Here is a 15,798-nt window from a genome sequence, read left to right as displayed (position 1 = left end):
CAAGAGCATTCTTCAACGTGAGTAGAAGAACACGCTGGTAACGTCCTTTAGTTCAGGCTCTCATAGAGCATATCCTGTCTCGGGTCCAACAGCGTTTCATCACCACCAAATGGTCAGCTCTTTATTACATCGCTGTGGAGCTGAGCGTCTGGGCCATTGACTGGGTCACGTACACCAGTGAAAAGTCAACTACAAGAATCTCCCTTTCTTGTTTCTATTCCCTCCCCATTGCCTTTGGAGCCTATGAGGCATTCTAGAATGTACTTCTGAATCTACAGCAACATCTGGAAGAAAGTAGTAGGCAATGGCAGGAAACAAACAAGTAGGAATGCTAAGAGAATACAAGAGGTGAGATTAACATGTTTTTAAACAAATGCAAACAATGCTGACAATTCCCTACTCTTCTCTTCAAGCTCTTCCATGGCTATCTTCTAAAAATCTGTTTCTTCGTTTCTCCTTGGTCTGTTTAATGTCCTATAGAGTGGGAAGGATGGCTGTGTATTTTTATGACGGTAATAAAACAAGTGGCTTAGTCACCCAAGCATCTTCTCTCTTCTTCCTCTATGGATTAGTGTCTGCACAACTTCCTCTTACTACTTTAAGACAGAGAAAGATTTTTATAATCAGGTAAAATGTGTCACTACTGACAGTTAACTTGGAAAAGCTAAGAACAAACACCTAGGTTGTTTTGTGTGGGGGGCTTATTTTTCTCATTATAACAAAATCTCTATGCAGCATGTCAGATAGGAAGGAGTTGGTTTGGTGGAGGTGAAGTTTTGTTGTGAGACACTAGAAAACGCCTCTTTGCTAATGTGGTAACTGTATTGTAGATTATATAGGCACTCTGTGTTCACTTAGGTACCAGCTAAAGTCCGAAGTTTATTCTGTCTGGAAATTATGTGTGTGTCTTCATCTGGCATATTGTCCACTAACCAGATATAGTATTACAACATCGCATAGGATCTTGAGTTTTTGTTTTGTTCTGACTTTTCGTCTTTGTCTTTCTCTACAGATTTCTGTTTCCAGTGTAATCTATTTCCTTTAGAATCTGTCGAGAAAGGGTATAAATCACTTAACAAATGTGTAGTCATTTGATTAAAAATAAGCATCATTCATACAGAATTCAGTTGTAAACAATTTTATAAAAATTGCTATTGGTAAGTGTTTTTTAGCCTTTTTCGTTTCCATAATTAAGACGTTAGAACTTAGCTATAAACATTTCTCAGATTCTTCAACTTAGAAATATTATGAAAAGATAAATTTTCAGGGGCTGATTCCATATAGCCTCCAAGGAACTGCAGTGAAAAGGATTGTTACAAAATGATTCAGGTGCAAATACACTCTTTCCTACCTAAGAGGAAGATCACTGTTCTTTTTAATTTAAGGTTTTTCCCACAGAGTGAGCATCCACTATTTCTTTGGGCACCAGAGTAGCACCTATGCATTTTTCTTTCAAGAAGTAACCAAGGCAGGACACGCCCAGGGTTTACACACAGATGCACACGCTCAGAACTTCAAATCTCCAGAATACCTTGCTCGTCCGTGCTATTTACTGCAGCCCCAGAGCGGGGCTCTTGAGTCTTTTTTACTGTTAGTTGTTCCCAAATTTGCCTTTTAGTGGTCTCAGTACACAAAACAAATAGCTTCATTACACATTTGATAAGTCCATATCACACAAAATGCTTTATTGGGTGACTATTTTAAGATGCATGCATAAGTTTGTCCATTTCTGTGCATCTGTTTTTCTATTATCGCAAAAATCCCAGGTTTACTATAGGCCTGTGTTTCTCTATGGGCTTCCGTGAAAGAGTGGTTTTTAATTATTTCCTGGGACAACACCCTAGCAAGCCAATCTTGTACCACACTCCCTTTTTCTTAAGGAAGCCCTTACCGGGCCAAGTACTAACAGCTTCCAGCATATTTGGGAGGAAAACAATAGAAAGAGAATCATGTTACTATTTATTATATTTACAAAGATGACAGTAGTTTCCACAGTCCAAATAAAAAATGATTATTATATCTAAATTTCAAATGGCTTTCTATCTCAATGTAATGATTTAATTCTTTTCCCCAACTTAATTCCATTAATCTGTAGTTTTAAAAGAAATAGTTTTACATTAATATCTTGCCCTTTCTCCTGTACTGTGTAAGAGTTCACTCTCCTGCCTTAACGAATATGTAGTTCTCGCCATCCCACAAATGGCATTAGAAACAGCAAACACTTTTTAAAAATACATTACTCAGCTTCAGAATGAATATATGTGCACATTAATAGCACAAGAGAAGACAGTAGTAAATATAGGAAATAGTATACTCTTCAAGTACAGAAAACTAGTTTTTTTATTCCAACATCCTTTGCTTAACTGATTGCCCGGGTTTGGGATAGAAAAGCAATGGAATTTCAGCTTCAATTCATTAGCAATACTCCGCCCTTCTGTGAGTCAAAATAGTGAATTTGGGTCTAGGTGTCCTAATGAGAAAGCCTGTAACAGCAATAATAATAGTGGTAATAATAGAATGAGATGACAGCCAACATAAACAGACCACATAGAATGTTCCAAGAATGGTTTTAAGCAATATACTTGCATTACTCTTCAGCAAAAGTTTTTAAAGTGGGTGCTATTATTATCCCCATTTTATGGATGAGAAAAAAAACAAAACAAATGGTGTCAAAGAGAAACAAAACATATTTTGTTTATTAGGTCAACATATAACGTAAAGTATGTTAACAATATGCTTTTACTGTTATTGTTTTGCCCTCCACAGCGTGGTTAAAGCTGAATGAGAAAGACCTTTGCTAAACTTTGTCATCCTCTACTATCAGTTGCTGAAAGCTAAGTTCTGAATCCTTTTCCCAAAACTAAAAGAAAATCTTGCTTGGTTTTCACTGCCACTGCCTAAGGCAACAGCAGGGCTTTGTCAATTACTGTGCAGTGTGTAAAGAAAGCTTGATTTTTGAATTATTAATCATTTCTTAAGCATCTGGTCCTTTTCCCAAAATGTGGCCCTGAGTGATCGTTTCTCTCCCAGCACCATATCACCCATTTATTAAACTCTGAGCCACATTAGGTAGGTAGTAAGTCAAAACTGACTAACTTAGTATCAAAATATTATATTTCTTAAAAAATATTTTGATTTTTCCCTTATTGTTTTAACCTCTGAGAAGTACAGGTTCCATTTAATAAGTGGGACATCTATGTTTATACTAAAATATATACAATAAGAGATGAAACAGAAATCACCAATTGACAATCTGCTATTCTGATCAGGAATTTTAAATTTCTTACCTCTCCAGAGTACTTGTAATTAACAGGGACAGTTTGGGCTTTCAAGATTCCCCCCCAAAATGAATATGTATTCTAGGTACTAACACAATATGTGGAATCAGTGTATATGGGATTTTTCTGGGGTTGGAGTTGGAGGAAATCAGGTGGGAGAGGACAAGGAGATGTCTACAGTTTGAAGTAGGGAGCAAACAGACTTTTATCTTCAGATATGTAATTGGCATGTTTATCTCCATTACTATATAGGATAAGGGACAGACTCCATCTTGAGTTTCCACCAATCGCACCCTCCAAAGGTCATTTTATTTAATTAAATTGTATCTATGCATATCTAAATATTTATAAATGTAACACTAGTTCCAGCAGTTGAACAAGAACGCATTCACATTGCTGTCTTTCAGAGCAGCTTACTAAGTTTTGTTGTAACATGTTTATAACCAGTTGCTAACCTAGGTGTCGCATCATTGCTAAGCCTCGATGGAACGTTTATGGACATGTTTTATTTGCTAATCTGTGCTGTGAACCCATCAGTCTGTTTGCAGTGGGGAGGAAGTGGGCAAGAGGGGTGGGAGGGGTGGGAGGAGGTGGAAGGAGGGAGGATCATTTTGTTTGATGTGTTGGGGGGGGGGGGAGTTGGTCATGAAGTTGGAACTGAGATGTACCTAAAGGGTTCCATTTTCACCCTTGCACAAAAATCAGCTGCAATAAATAGATGTTACTCAAAAGCAGGTTTTCAGTGATCATACTGTTTTCTTTTTTTTTTTTTTTTTTATCCTTCTTTATATTTTTTCTCAGGGGAAATCTCTCACGTCAAAGAGGTTAACAAGCCTTGTTCAGTCTTACTAAAAGGATCACCTTGTAGCATGGAAGCAGACTGAGTCGTTGCACATACTTTGTAGCTCTTTGTTTTCCCTGGAGCAGAGGACATTAACCCAAGATGTTGCATGAGCAAAGGACCTGAATTGTTCTTTCTTTGTGTGCATTAAGACATTGCCATCTCCAAGGGATTCTACCATCTCAATGCCTCCATTTCAAAACGTTGTCTGCTTACTTGTACTACTCTGGATCTGTGTCTTTTCCTTTTTATCAAGGTCAAGTGAAGTAAACCTTTTATTTTTTCCCTTTCTCTCCCTTTTCTGAAAGCTTCTGCTAGACACACAGTTCACTGAAAATTCAGTCAGTCACAAACTGGAAGAATTGTAAAAGAAAAAAAAAGCATATATTAATAAGTATACATATGGCTTCACATTTATTAAACAATAATTTAGCACAGAAAGTTTCATTTCACCAATATATTCACAGTCAGAAACAAGCTCATATCTTCGTCCGTTGTCTGTACATTCTCAGTTAATGTTTCTTGCATTTATTTTTATACCATATTTAAATAAGAAACACCTTTTACTCCAAATGTATTAAAGTTGATTCCTTCTCTGTAAATTTGTGTATGTTTATATTGTTGGTTTACCTTTCATTAAAAGATGCAGAATCTCTTTGTTTTGTAACTTTTGACTTCCGTGATAACTGAAAACAAAAATGCTGAGAAAGCATTGACAAATCTAGAGTTGCAATTTAAACTATCATCCTGAAAGTTTATTTCAGGGTTTCAAGACAAGTTTGGATGGTACAGCAACCAGGAACAGATGAAAATGTTTCCTTTGTGGGCTAACCCAAGAGCAGGTAGATCATTTTTGTTGTGTTGTAGAAAAACAACACAAATTGGCCTTCCATACTTTCAGAGCTATTTACAGGTCTTTCTGCTTCACTATGAATGTGCATAATGAATATTCTATTAGAATTAGGTCTGAGTGTGCCTTTCCAATTCAAGAATGATTTTTGTTTTCTTTTTTTTAAAGTGTGATTCCAAAAATTTCTTAGATCAGTAGCTCTTAACTCTTTGGTGGTTACAAATTCCTTTGAGAACATGATGGTAATTACTAACATTTAATGAGTGTTTACTAAACACCTGCTGCTGTATTATGGTCTTCAGCCCGTAAATTTCTCACATTGAATCCTCAGAGCAGCCCGATAAGATCATTTCTCCAATTTTGAGAATAATGAAGCAGAGAGAAGTTAAGTAACGGGTTCAAAGTCACACACAAGTGGTGAGTTGGGATACAAATCCAGTCCGATTTCAGAGCCCACTGTGCCACACTGATCCATATGTCACATAACTTCTTTTGGTAAAAGTTAAGTGAAAATCCATTTATAATCTCACATAGGAAACATTCGCACTGAATTGTAGGACATTCACAGAATACCCTCTGAAACTCATCTATGGACCCCAGGTAAGAAACCTGACTTCCTCTAATGTTGGACGTTGGATCACTGACTCAAAGCCTTGCCCAGCCAGGAGATGGGCCTTACCTGTTTGTGTTTGCATCCACCAAGGTACTGCAGTCTCTGGTTATTAAAAAGAGCGTGCAACTAAAGACATTCATGAAAGAGGACTTCCAGAACTGCTTCAGAAAGTGGCAAGAACGATGGGATAAGTGTGTTCGAAGCAAAGGGGGAGTATTTTGAGGGGTATTAATGGCAATGTGTCTTTTACTGTAATACATTTTTTTATTTAAACATTCACCATATGTTGTGATTACACCTCGTATTCTGAATCCTCCTGTCACTCCAACAGAAATAGTTTTAAAAGATCAAAATTGACAAACCCATTGCTGCTTATGAGAATAAGAAAGGGAGTTACCACCTGAAAGAAAATAACCAAAGGGAACGTGGTAATTGTCAAAAACTAAAATCACTTGGCAGCAGACAGCTGGACACGGATCTAAGTAGAAGGTGCAGGAGCAGGGACCAGGATTTCTGAGCTCTCCATGGCTACAGACCCAAGTCACACTACCTTCTGGGAGCTCAACACTCTCCCATGAACAGACTGGGGCAGCTTTGCACACTTCCCAAGATTATGAGAACTAAACCATTTCCAGTGTCATCCCCCATACATGTGGGATGAGTGGTGTCCTGCCATCAGCATATACAAGGCAGCAAACACTTCACTCATGCAACAGCGTTCCCTGAGTATAAAATCCATCCTGGCCTGGAGCTGTGAAACAGGCCGTGGTTTTCTATGAGAGAAAAACATGGAAGAAATGTGTAGAATGTGAGCTTACAAACAAGAGTCATAAAAATACCTAAGAAGATAAACATTGTGAATGATGCAGCAAATGGAAGAGCTTATGCCAAAGGAAGTAGACAAGATCAATCTAAAAAGTATCTCAAAATAAGTATTTTTAAATCCTTAAAGTGATAAATTATGTAAACATGAATCAAGAAGAGGTAGGATAATTTTGTTTCATTCACACCTACCACACCTATATTAATGACAGAATATAGAAAAAATATCCCTGAAGTTACCAGGAAGAAAAGAAACATAAGTCTCATTGACATGATATTTATCTTTGAAAATGTGGAATGTCAGGAGTTAGTAGAGGGAAACTCTGATTTCATATTATTTTTATTATTTTTTTATTATTCTTAATATTTTTTATCATTTTATTTGAATAGGTTTAAAAGGTTGAACTCGGAGAGTAAGGTGAGGTCTGAACATTGTAGTGGAGAATTTCCTTCCTTCCTTTCTTTCTTTTTTTTGGTTGGTTTATTTCTCTGCTTGTTTTCTTCCTCCTTTCCGTTTATTTCTGATTTTAGAATTCAATATCTAACTAAAGAATCATCCAAGTGTAAGTGTCAGTTGCCATATTTTAGTTTGCCTCAGATTTCATTGACAGAACCAGCAAAGAATAGACTCATTCAAGAGAAAAAAAGAAGTCTAAAGAATATATGTGGAAAATGAATTACTCGTTAGCAAATAAATTGGTAAAAAAAAAAATTAGTAAACTGATGTGTATTTTCTACAAAAATATTATCACAAAACTGAATATTTTGTGTTACAACCTGGGAAATAAACTTGGAAGTTGAAGGTAGGAGAGAGTAGAAGGAAATAAAATATTTCAACTTTTTTGTGTTACTTGTGAGACTTGAAGTACAGATTACCTTTAGATTTAGCTAGAAAATAAACATTTTAAATTTTCATTAACTGTATATTTATAGAATATGGAATATGAATATAGAAATGAAAAATGTAACTTCTGAAACACATTAAGGGGTAATGAAAAAAATTGATCTACACAATTGGATATAAGAAAGAAGGGAAACAAGAGCTAATTAAATGGCAAACACAAAATAATATGAAAGAAATAAACTCAAATATATTAGCAATTAAAATGTAGATAATGATTTTAAATCAACTCTTAAAAAATTCTCTGATTAGACTAAAAACACATCAGGACCTAGTTTATGAGAGATACCTAAAACAATACCACCCCATAATAATGGAACATAAGAATTTTGGGAAAAGATATAGAAGACAAATATTGACCAAAATAAAGTTTGTATATCTATTCAAAACACAATTCAATATGAAAAACATTAACTGAAGTTAAGAGAAAAATTATATGGATAAAATGACCAAAAAATCTAATTTAAAACAATCATAAGTCTATATTCACCTAATGATAGAAACTCAAAATATAAACAAAGCTGCCAAATTTGACAAGTGCATCATCATAATGGAAAATTAAGATACCACCTTTAAAAACTAGTGCAAAACTTGTAGTTGACATTCATTATTGTTCAGCTTCAGCTTCAGGTGTACAGTGCAGTGATCAGGCATCTACATCTTCCCTGTTGAGACAGTGTGAGGGATATAAATTATAAATGTCTAATTATTACATTGTTTTGTGCACTGAAACTAATGTAAATAAATAAATAAATAAATAAATCCCCCCAAAAAAACTAGTGCAAAACTTATTAAAGATACAGAACATTTGAATAATATAATTAACAAGATATGTGTGCACATATATTGCATTTGCATATATGCACTTGCACACAAACACACACAACAGAGAGAATGTACTTTGTTTTCAAACACTCACAAAGCATTTAGAAATACTGACCAGATAATATATGCAGAATAAGCTCAATAAATTATAAAAACCAGTATCATACAGATTATTTTGCCAAGCTACAATAAAAATAGAAATGAGCAATACAATGGTAAATAAATAACCTTTCTCCAACACAAATAGAATATGAAAACAAGCTGTTATAATATTTATGAGTTAAAAGGAAACTTAAATGATAATAGTGGGAAAAATAAATCTATCTGATCAATAAACCAAAGCTCTTACTCTAAAAAGACAAATAAAATGGATAAGACCTCAAGAGTCATCATGAAAATAAAAGATGTAGCAAGAAATAAATAACATTTAAATTAAAGAACCTTTCCAATGTTCTTTTCTCCTTCCTCTTCCTTCTCCTTTGCTTCTCCCACAATCAAAGCACAGGCCGCTACGTGGGGCCGACCCAGATGGCTATGTGCACAGTGTGCTAGGGGAGAACCCAGAGGCTCAGCATGAGGTGTCAGAGACCAAGCAGGATGAGGATGACCCTACAGGCGGGCAGCCTGATATGGGCTATGGAAGGCGGGCAGGGTGAGGAGAGTGTCCTCAATTAAGACTCCAGCAACAACACCCAAGGGACAGCCAGGGTGTCAGGAACCAAGCTGAGAGAGAAGGGAACCCCCAGTGCCTGGGGGGACAGATTTTGGTGTCTGAGGAGAAGGAAGCAGGCCTCTATACTGAGGGCATCCCAGAGGAGGACCTAAAGGATGTCAGAGGACACCCACCTGTGGGGTAGAGGGGAATTGGTCCAGCAGCGTAGAATGCGAGAATCCCCATAGGCTGAAGAGGCATCCTTGTAGGGAGGAAGTGGTGTCAGATGCAGCCAAGAGGCCAAGAGCAGGACATTAGAACCTGAGCAGAGTAAGGAGGGTGTGTGTTCACAGGAAGCCAGCACAGAATGTCAGAGCCAGAGAACGTTGAGGAGGGTATGTATCTAGGAGGAAGTCCCAGAATGGAATCTAGAGGCATGAACATGTTAAAGATAGTGTCCGAACAGTGAGTGGACTAGTGTGGGATGTTGGAGCCCAAGAGGTGAGAAAAGGGCTACCATGCGGGGAATAACTCAGCCAAAGAGAGGTGAGTAGGGTAAGCATGCAGTGGGAGGAGAGAGACGTGGGTTTTGTAGCCCCAAAGAGAAAGGCAACCTTACACAGGTCTGGCATGAGGAGTGGGGCAGGGGAAGGGCCATGGTGGTGAAGATGGGCAATGGCAGTAACCTTCTCACTCTTGCAGAAGGGGTTTAGAAATATGGAAAGGGAGAAAACTGGGAAGAACCCTAAGATGTTTGATCAGCACTAGCGATATCAGTATGAACTCACTGTTTTCAGCATATAGCAGGGAAAACAGAAAATCCCAGGGCTGGGGAAGGGAATGTGAAAGTGAAAGATGAGGCTAGAGCATCTGGCTGGACCAGAAAGTAAGGAAGGACACAGAGAATGATGGGTCCATGACAAAAGGACATAGAAGTCAGCTTGAAAAAGCTCCCGCTGGCCAGTTTGACCAACAAAATAAGCAATGATAACAGATTACGTAATGAATAAATAATTAGTGAATTAAAATAGTAATCCTTGAATCTGAATTGATAGGCATGAACAAATGAATGAATGAATGAATGAATGAATGAATGAAAAGTTTGATAAGGATGGGATATTTACATAGTTTCAGAGTAACTTCTCATAATATTATATTGATTACAAAAAGGAAATGAGTCACTTTCCAATGGAGAAACCCAGTGACCAGGTGACCCTGCTTTAATCAGATGCCAGAATGGGTCAAATCAAAGTCAAGTCTCCACTTTTTAGCACGCAATCAGAATAATACAGCACCATTTCAGTGATGTCCCTGCACAACCTGAATCTAGTCAGGTGGAAGCATTAAACTCAAATTTAGGAACATTCTACAAATTACTGACTTGTAATGGTCAAAATTGTCAGGGTCAAAAAAAGGTCAAGGGAACCCTGAGGAACTGTTCCAAATTGAAGGAGACCAAGGCAACAGAGCTAAGTGCAATGTACAGTTCTGGACTGGGTCCTTTTGCTTTTAAGCACATTCATGGGCCACTGGCAAAGCTTGAACTGGCTTTGTAAAATAGATTTTAATAATAAACCAGTGATAAGTTCTTAATATTGATGGTTGGATTGCTGGGATGTGGAAGAATATTCTTGTTTGTAGGAAATGTGTACTAAAGTATTTGGGGGTTATGAGGTATCATTGCAACTTCATCGCAAATGACTCTGGGGGGGGGAGTTTTTTGCAACAGTTTGAAATTGTTTCAAAAATGAAAATGAAGGAAAACGTAATTGTTTCAAATAGTGATATGTAAAGCTTGGGAGGTGGTGGAAAGGGATTTTGTTTTTCCCCAGGAAATATAAAAGAAGTCCCTGAATAACTTTACTCCAAGACATGGAGGAAATGGATACATTTCTAGAATATAATTTAGAGCATTTAGGTAGGTCATATAACTCCAACTCTCTTATAATGGAACATTAGAAATGCTGGAAAACATTATTAGAAATTATTTTAACTGTATAGCTGAGTTCACAAGAAGGTAGATTATCCTCAGAGGAGGAAGAAAGTAGAAATACAAAACTGGGACGGACTGTAAGCATAAGAAAATTCCAAAATGTCAATGAGCAAACTATTAGAACTCAGAAGAGATTTCAGCAAGTATCTCATATATACATCATATACATTGCTGATGGAAGGATCCACGTATAAAACACAGCATGTCCTAAATAATAGCAATGACAAATAAGAAGGAATGAGACAAACTATTCCTTTCAAAATAATTTTTAAAATTACAAAGTAGTTAAGAATAATGTTAGCAAAAGTGGATGAACTTCATAAAATAATATATTTTGTTGAAGAACACAAGGTAACACCTAAGTAAATGGTGAGTGGGAGTTTTCAATATGACACTCACATCTATTCTTTGCAAACTAATTTATAAATTCAATGAGATCTCAATCAAAATCTATTTGAGAATTATTTGAGGAGCCTTTCAAATTAATTTTAAAGTTATATAGGAGCATAAATGTGCAAGAATAAATGAGACATAAAATGAACAAGGTAAGGCCACTTAATCTATCATTTAGCAAGAAGCTCTATAATTATGGTAATTTTAGAACAGCAAAATTGGCCCAGGAATAGATCGATAGGTAGATGTAACAGAAAAGCGTCTCTTTCTATTATAGACAGAAGCATATATGGAAGAATTGTTGTGAGATGGGGGAGCATCATGAATCAGCGGGAGAAGATTTGGACTATTAAACACGTGTTGTTGAAATAATTACTTATCTATGGAAAAAATAAAAGCATGAAATACAAAAGGAAGTCCAAGATGATCAATAATATAAATATAAAAAAGTAAAGTATTTGAGTCAGAGAGAAGACTAACTTTATGTCCTTAGATTAGAAATATATTAATTTAATTAGCCCCAAGTAAGAAAAATAAAACAAAAACATTAATGAATGTGACTGCATCAAAATTTAAAACTTATACTTGACCAGAAATATTATATGCATAATACAACATACAAAAAAAGAATACATATAACAAAGAATTATTTTTAAAGAAGTGATACCAAGAGAACTCCCAAATTCAAGAAGACAAGACAAACAACAGAAAACTTGTGCAAAATGTATCAACAGGCAATTCACAGAATCCTAATAACCAATGAACATATGAAAAGATGATAAAAGTCACCTATAATCAGGAAAGTGTAAATTGAAATAATGATATACTGTTTTTTATCCATCAGATAGGCCAACATTTTAAAATCCAACCGTATTGACAGGTGCAATGTGATTTCACTTATAAGTGGAATCTAAAGAACAACATAAACAAAATGAAACAAACTCATAGACACAGAGAACACAGAGACACAGAGAACAGTTTGATGGTTGCCAGATGGACTGGGTGAGGGGGTGAAAAGGGGGAAGGGATTAAGAAGTACAAATTTGTTGTTACACAGTAGCCAGGAGGATGTAGGGTACAGCACAAGGAATATAGTCAATAATATTGTAATAACTATGTATGGTTTCAGATGGGTTTTAGATGTATAGGGATGATAGATGGAGGGGGTTGGGAGGCAGAGTGAAAAAGGTGAAGGGATTAAGAAGGACAAATTGGTAGTTACAAAATAGTCATAAAGCAAAGTCATAGGGAATATAGTCAATAATATAGTAATAACTATGCATAGTGCCAGGTGGGTACTAGACTAGTCAGGATGATCACTTCTTAAATTAGATAAATGTCTCACCACTATGCTGTACACCTGAAATTAATATAAAATAATATTGAATCTCAGCTGTAATTGAAAAATTTTAAAAGGGGAAAAAAAGTGAAGGGGAATAATTTGTTTTCCAGGTGTAAAACAAATAAGTCATGAGGATGTAATATACAGAATAGGGAATATAGTCAATAATATTGTGATAGCATAGTACGGTGTCAGATGGTTGCTGGACTTATCAAAGTGATCACTTCTCTAAATACATAAATGTTGAATAACTACTGTGTACACCTGAAACTAATATAATATTATATGTTACCTATATTTTAATATCTTAAAAAATAAAATAATATAAAAAATAAAATAAAATTCAACAGTATTAAATATTGAAAAGGATATGAAAAAATCAAGTTCTCAGACACTTTACTGATGTAAAAATCATAACAACCATCTGGAAGGCAATTTGGTTTTATCTATTAAATGTGAAACCATACGTACCCAATTTGTCAGTAATTCTATTTTCAGGTCTCTGTGTCAAATGCATATGGATAAGGAGAGATACAAAGGTGAGTATTGCACCTTGCAATACTATAATATAATAAAGATACTATAAAAAAGAAAAGAAAAAGAAAAAGAAAAGTAACCATGGAATGCAATAGAGGAATAATGAAATGAAACTAAATACCATAAACTATTAATATTATTCAGTTTTAATCAGACTGGATTATATCTGTATTTAGCAATATAGATCTCAAAAATCATGTTGAATAAAACTGAAGTGTTAAATGATGTCTACAACTACTGTATGTTAAAAAATCAGGAAACTAATATTTTCCGTGTGTGTGTGTGTGTGTGTGTGTGTGTGTGTGTGTAAAAGTACATATAAAAACTCTAATAATAGTGATTGTATTGACATGGAGGTTGAGGCAGCATACATCACAGTAGAGGTCAAGATCAAGATGGAAATTTATTTCTAAATGTAACATTATAATTTTTAAAGAAATGATCATACGTTCATATATAACTTGTGTACTTTTTTAAAACCTTAGGGGAAAAGGCCACAACAGACATGCTTAGAAGTTAACAATGGCTAATTCCAACCGGTAAACATGTGGATGAGTTTTCTTTTCTGACTTCAACATGTACATAGTCTCTTTTTCCTATTCCAGTAAAAGAGAAGTTGCTCATACTGAAAATACATAGTGACTGCCTATTAATTTGGTTTCAAATAATTACATAAATTCTTTCAAGCCCTGAGAGGTTAAAACTTCTAAGTCCTGCCCTAAATAAAAAGTCTGAATTACCAAAAGGTTCCATTTCCCTTGGAACTTTCTTTCCTGGCATGTTTCCACTACAGATCAACTTGAGCAAGCATGTGAAAATATCTGAATAGGTTGCATTTCAGATGAGTTATAAGAATGAAAAGGCAAAATTCTTTATTATTATTAATAAATGTAATTCATCACCTGCTGCAAAAATCAAGCATGGGATCTTGAGGATTGGGGGAGAATAGAAGCAATTATCTACTTAATGTATTCTCCGTAGAGGAGCAAATTAAACTAGAAGAGATAAGGGCAGATTGTGGCCTGAAGTTCTTTTACTCCATTTACAGCATATCCCTGGCACTTGAGTACTTAGTACAGTGAATCTTTGTGCAGTCTAATGCCCATTTTGCTCTTGGCTTCTGGCTCTGAAGAAATAATGACAAACTAATTGTGGAACCAACAGAGCTTCCTGCAGGCTTCACTAGGCTCGGGACAGCCAAATGCAGACTAGTCTCAGAGATGCCATTTCAACTGAAAGTGAGTTACAACCCTTTCAGTCTCTTGGAGTTCTTGCCTGAGATTTAAAGCCCATCACCCTGAATTCTGAGCTCCCTAATTACTGAGTAAGGAAGCAATAGCCTAAATATTTAAAGTCCCAGATCTGTGTGAGTGGATTTTGGCTCCAAGGACTAAAAACACTGCATATGTGGCTGATATGTCTGCAGCAGTTATGATATGACAACAAACTGACTATGAGCTGAAGGTTCTGACCATCTGACACCTTTACCTGTTTCCACTGTGGATATGATGCTCAGTCAACTAAGTAAATTGAACAGACAAGAAGACGTGATGCTGGCAAATATCGATCTTATGGGCTTCTTACGCACATCTTACTAATACAACATCTATAGGGGAGAAAAAGATGCATTCTTTCTGTATTGTTCCTTTACCAGCACACTAGAAACACCAGAAAAGTGTTTTCTCGGGGTACTTTCTGGAGTTTTGAGAACTAGGGTGAAATACAAAGATAGAATCATCAGAATAATATTGCCTTTTAAGTGGCAATGTTACAGCGGTATTGAAATGTACTATGTGGGGTGCCATAAGGTAATAGTTATCACTAGACTCTGAAATGCACTATAAGTTTGAATATGATGGTCCAAAAATAAGAGTCAATTATATCTTTAATACATAGCTTATAGACATACAGATCTGACAATTTTGTTTGTGAACTTGTTGCAACAATGTTGCTAACTTTTTTGATACCAGAGGGATTATTCATTATGAATTTGTACCAACTAGACAAACAGTTGACCAAGTTTACTATTTGGAAATGCTGAAAAGGTTGGTGAAAAAGTTAGACGACGTGAACTTTTCGCCAACAATTCATGCTCTTGCATCACAACAATGCACCAGGTCACACAGCACTGTCTGTGAGGGAGTTTTTAGCCAGTAAACAAATAACTGTATTGAAACACCCTCCCTACTCACCTGATCTGGCCCCCAATGACTTCTTTCTTTACCTGAAGAGAAAGGAAATATTGAAAGGAAGACATATTGATGACATTCAGGACATCAAGGGTAATATGACGATAGCTCTGATGGCCATTCCAGAAAAAGAGTTCCAAAATTACTTTGAAGGATGGACTAGGCGCTGGCATCAGTGCATAGCTTCCCAAAGGGAGTACTTCGAAGGTAAATAGTAATATTCAGCAATGAGGTATGTAGCACTTTTTCTAGGATGAGCTCGCGAACTTAATTGTCTGACCACATATGTATGGAAAAGAATGAAGTAAAATGAATAATTTTCTCATCAAATGTATTTGCGTTCTTGTTATGCCCACTTTTAGACCCTAGGAACCTACATAATGTATAAAACATCATGATCTTCTTCTCGTGTGCCTTGGCAAGTTTATTCTTACCCCAGAGACCTCTCTTCTGTCGGTCATTCTTATTTTACTCTTTCCTCGGTCGTGTTACAGCTTGTTCCCATCATTGTGTTCAGACAACACTAAGATGACTTTCTGACCTAGACTTTGAAGTTGCTAAC

The 15,798-nt window shown here is 36.0% G+C and overlaps 1 protein-coding gene across 11 annotated transcripts in view; it reads left to right on the top strand.

The window, feature by feature from the left end:
- RGS7 (regulator of G protein signaling 7) overlaps positions 1-4,774 on the top strand; it is a 440,443-nt gene extending 435,669 nt beyond the window's left edge. For all 11 annotated transcript variants that reach the window (XM_088799096.1, XM_088799097.1, XM_088799099.1 and 8 more), the window contains one exon: positions 4,080-4,774. Coding sequence is in view for 2 of the 11 variants with exons in the window: in XM_088799097.1 (XP_088655223.1) it covers positions 4,080-4,130 (51 nt within the window). In the remaining 9 variants the exon portion in view is untranslated. The remainder of the gene's footprint in view (positions 1-4,079) is intronic.
- The last annotated feature ends 11,024 nt before the right edge of the window (positions 4,775-15,798 follow it).

This window comes from Rhinolophus sinicus, chromosome 6, assembly GCF_057876585.1.
Source record: "Rhinolophus sinicus isolate RSI-liver-muscle chromosome 6, RSI-T2T, whole genome shotgun sequence".
In the NCBI taxonomy this organism is placed as follows: Eukaryota; Metazoa; Chordata; class Mammalia; order Chiroptera; family Rhinolophidae; genus Rhinolophus; species Rhinolophus sinicus.
Note: the sequence above shows the minus strand (reverse complement) of the source record. Positions and strands in the feature narration are given on the sequence as shown.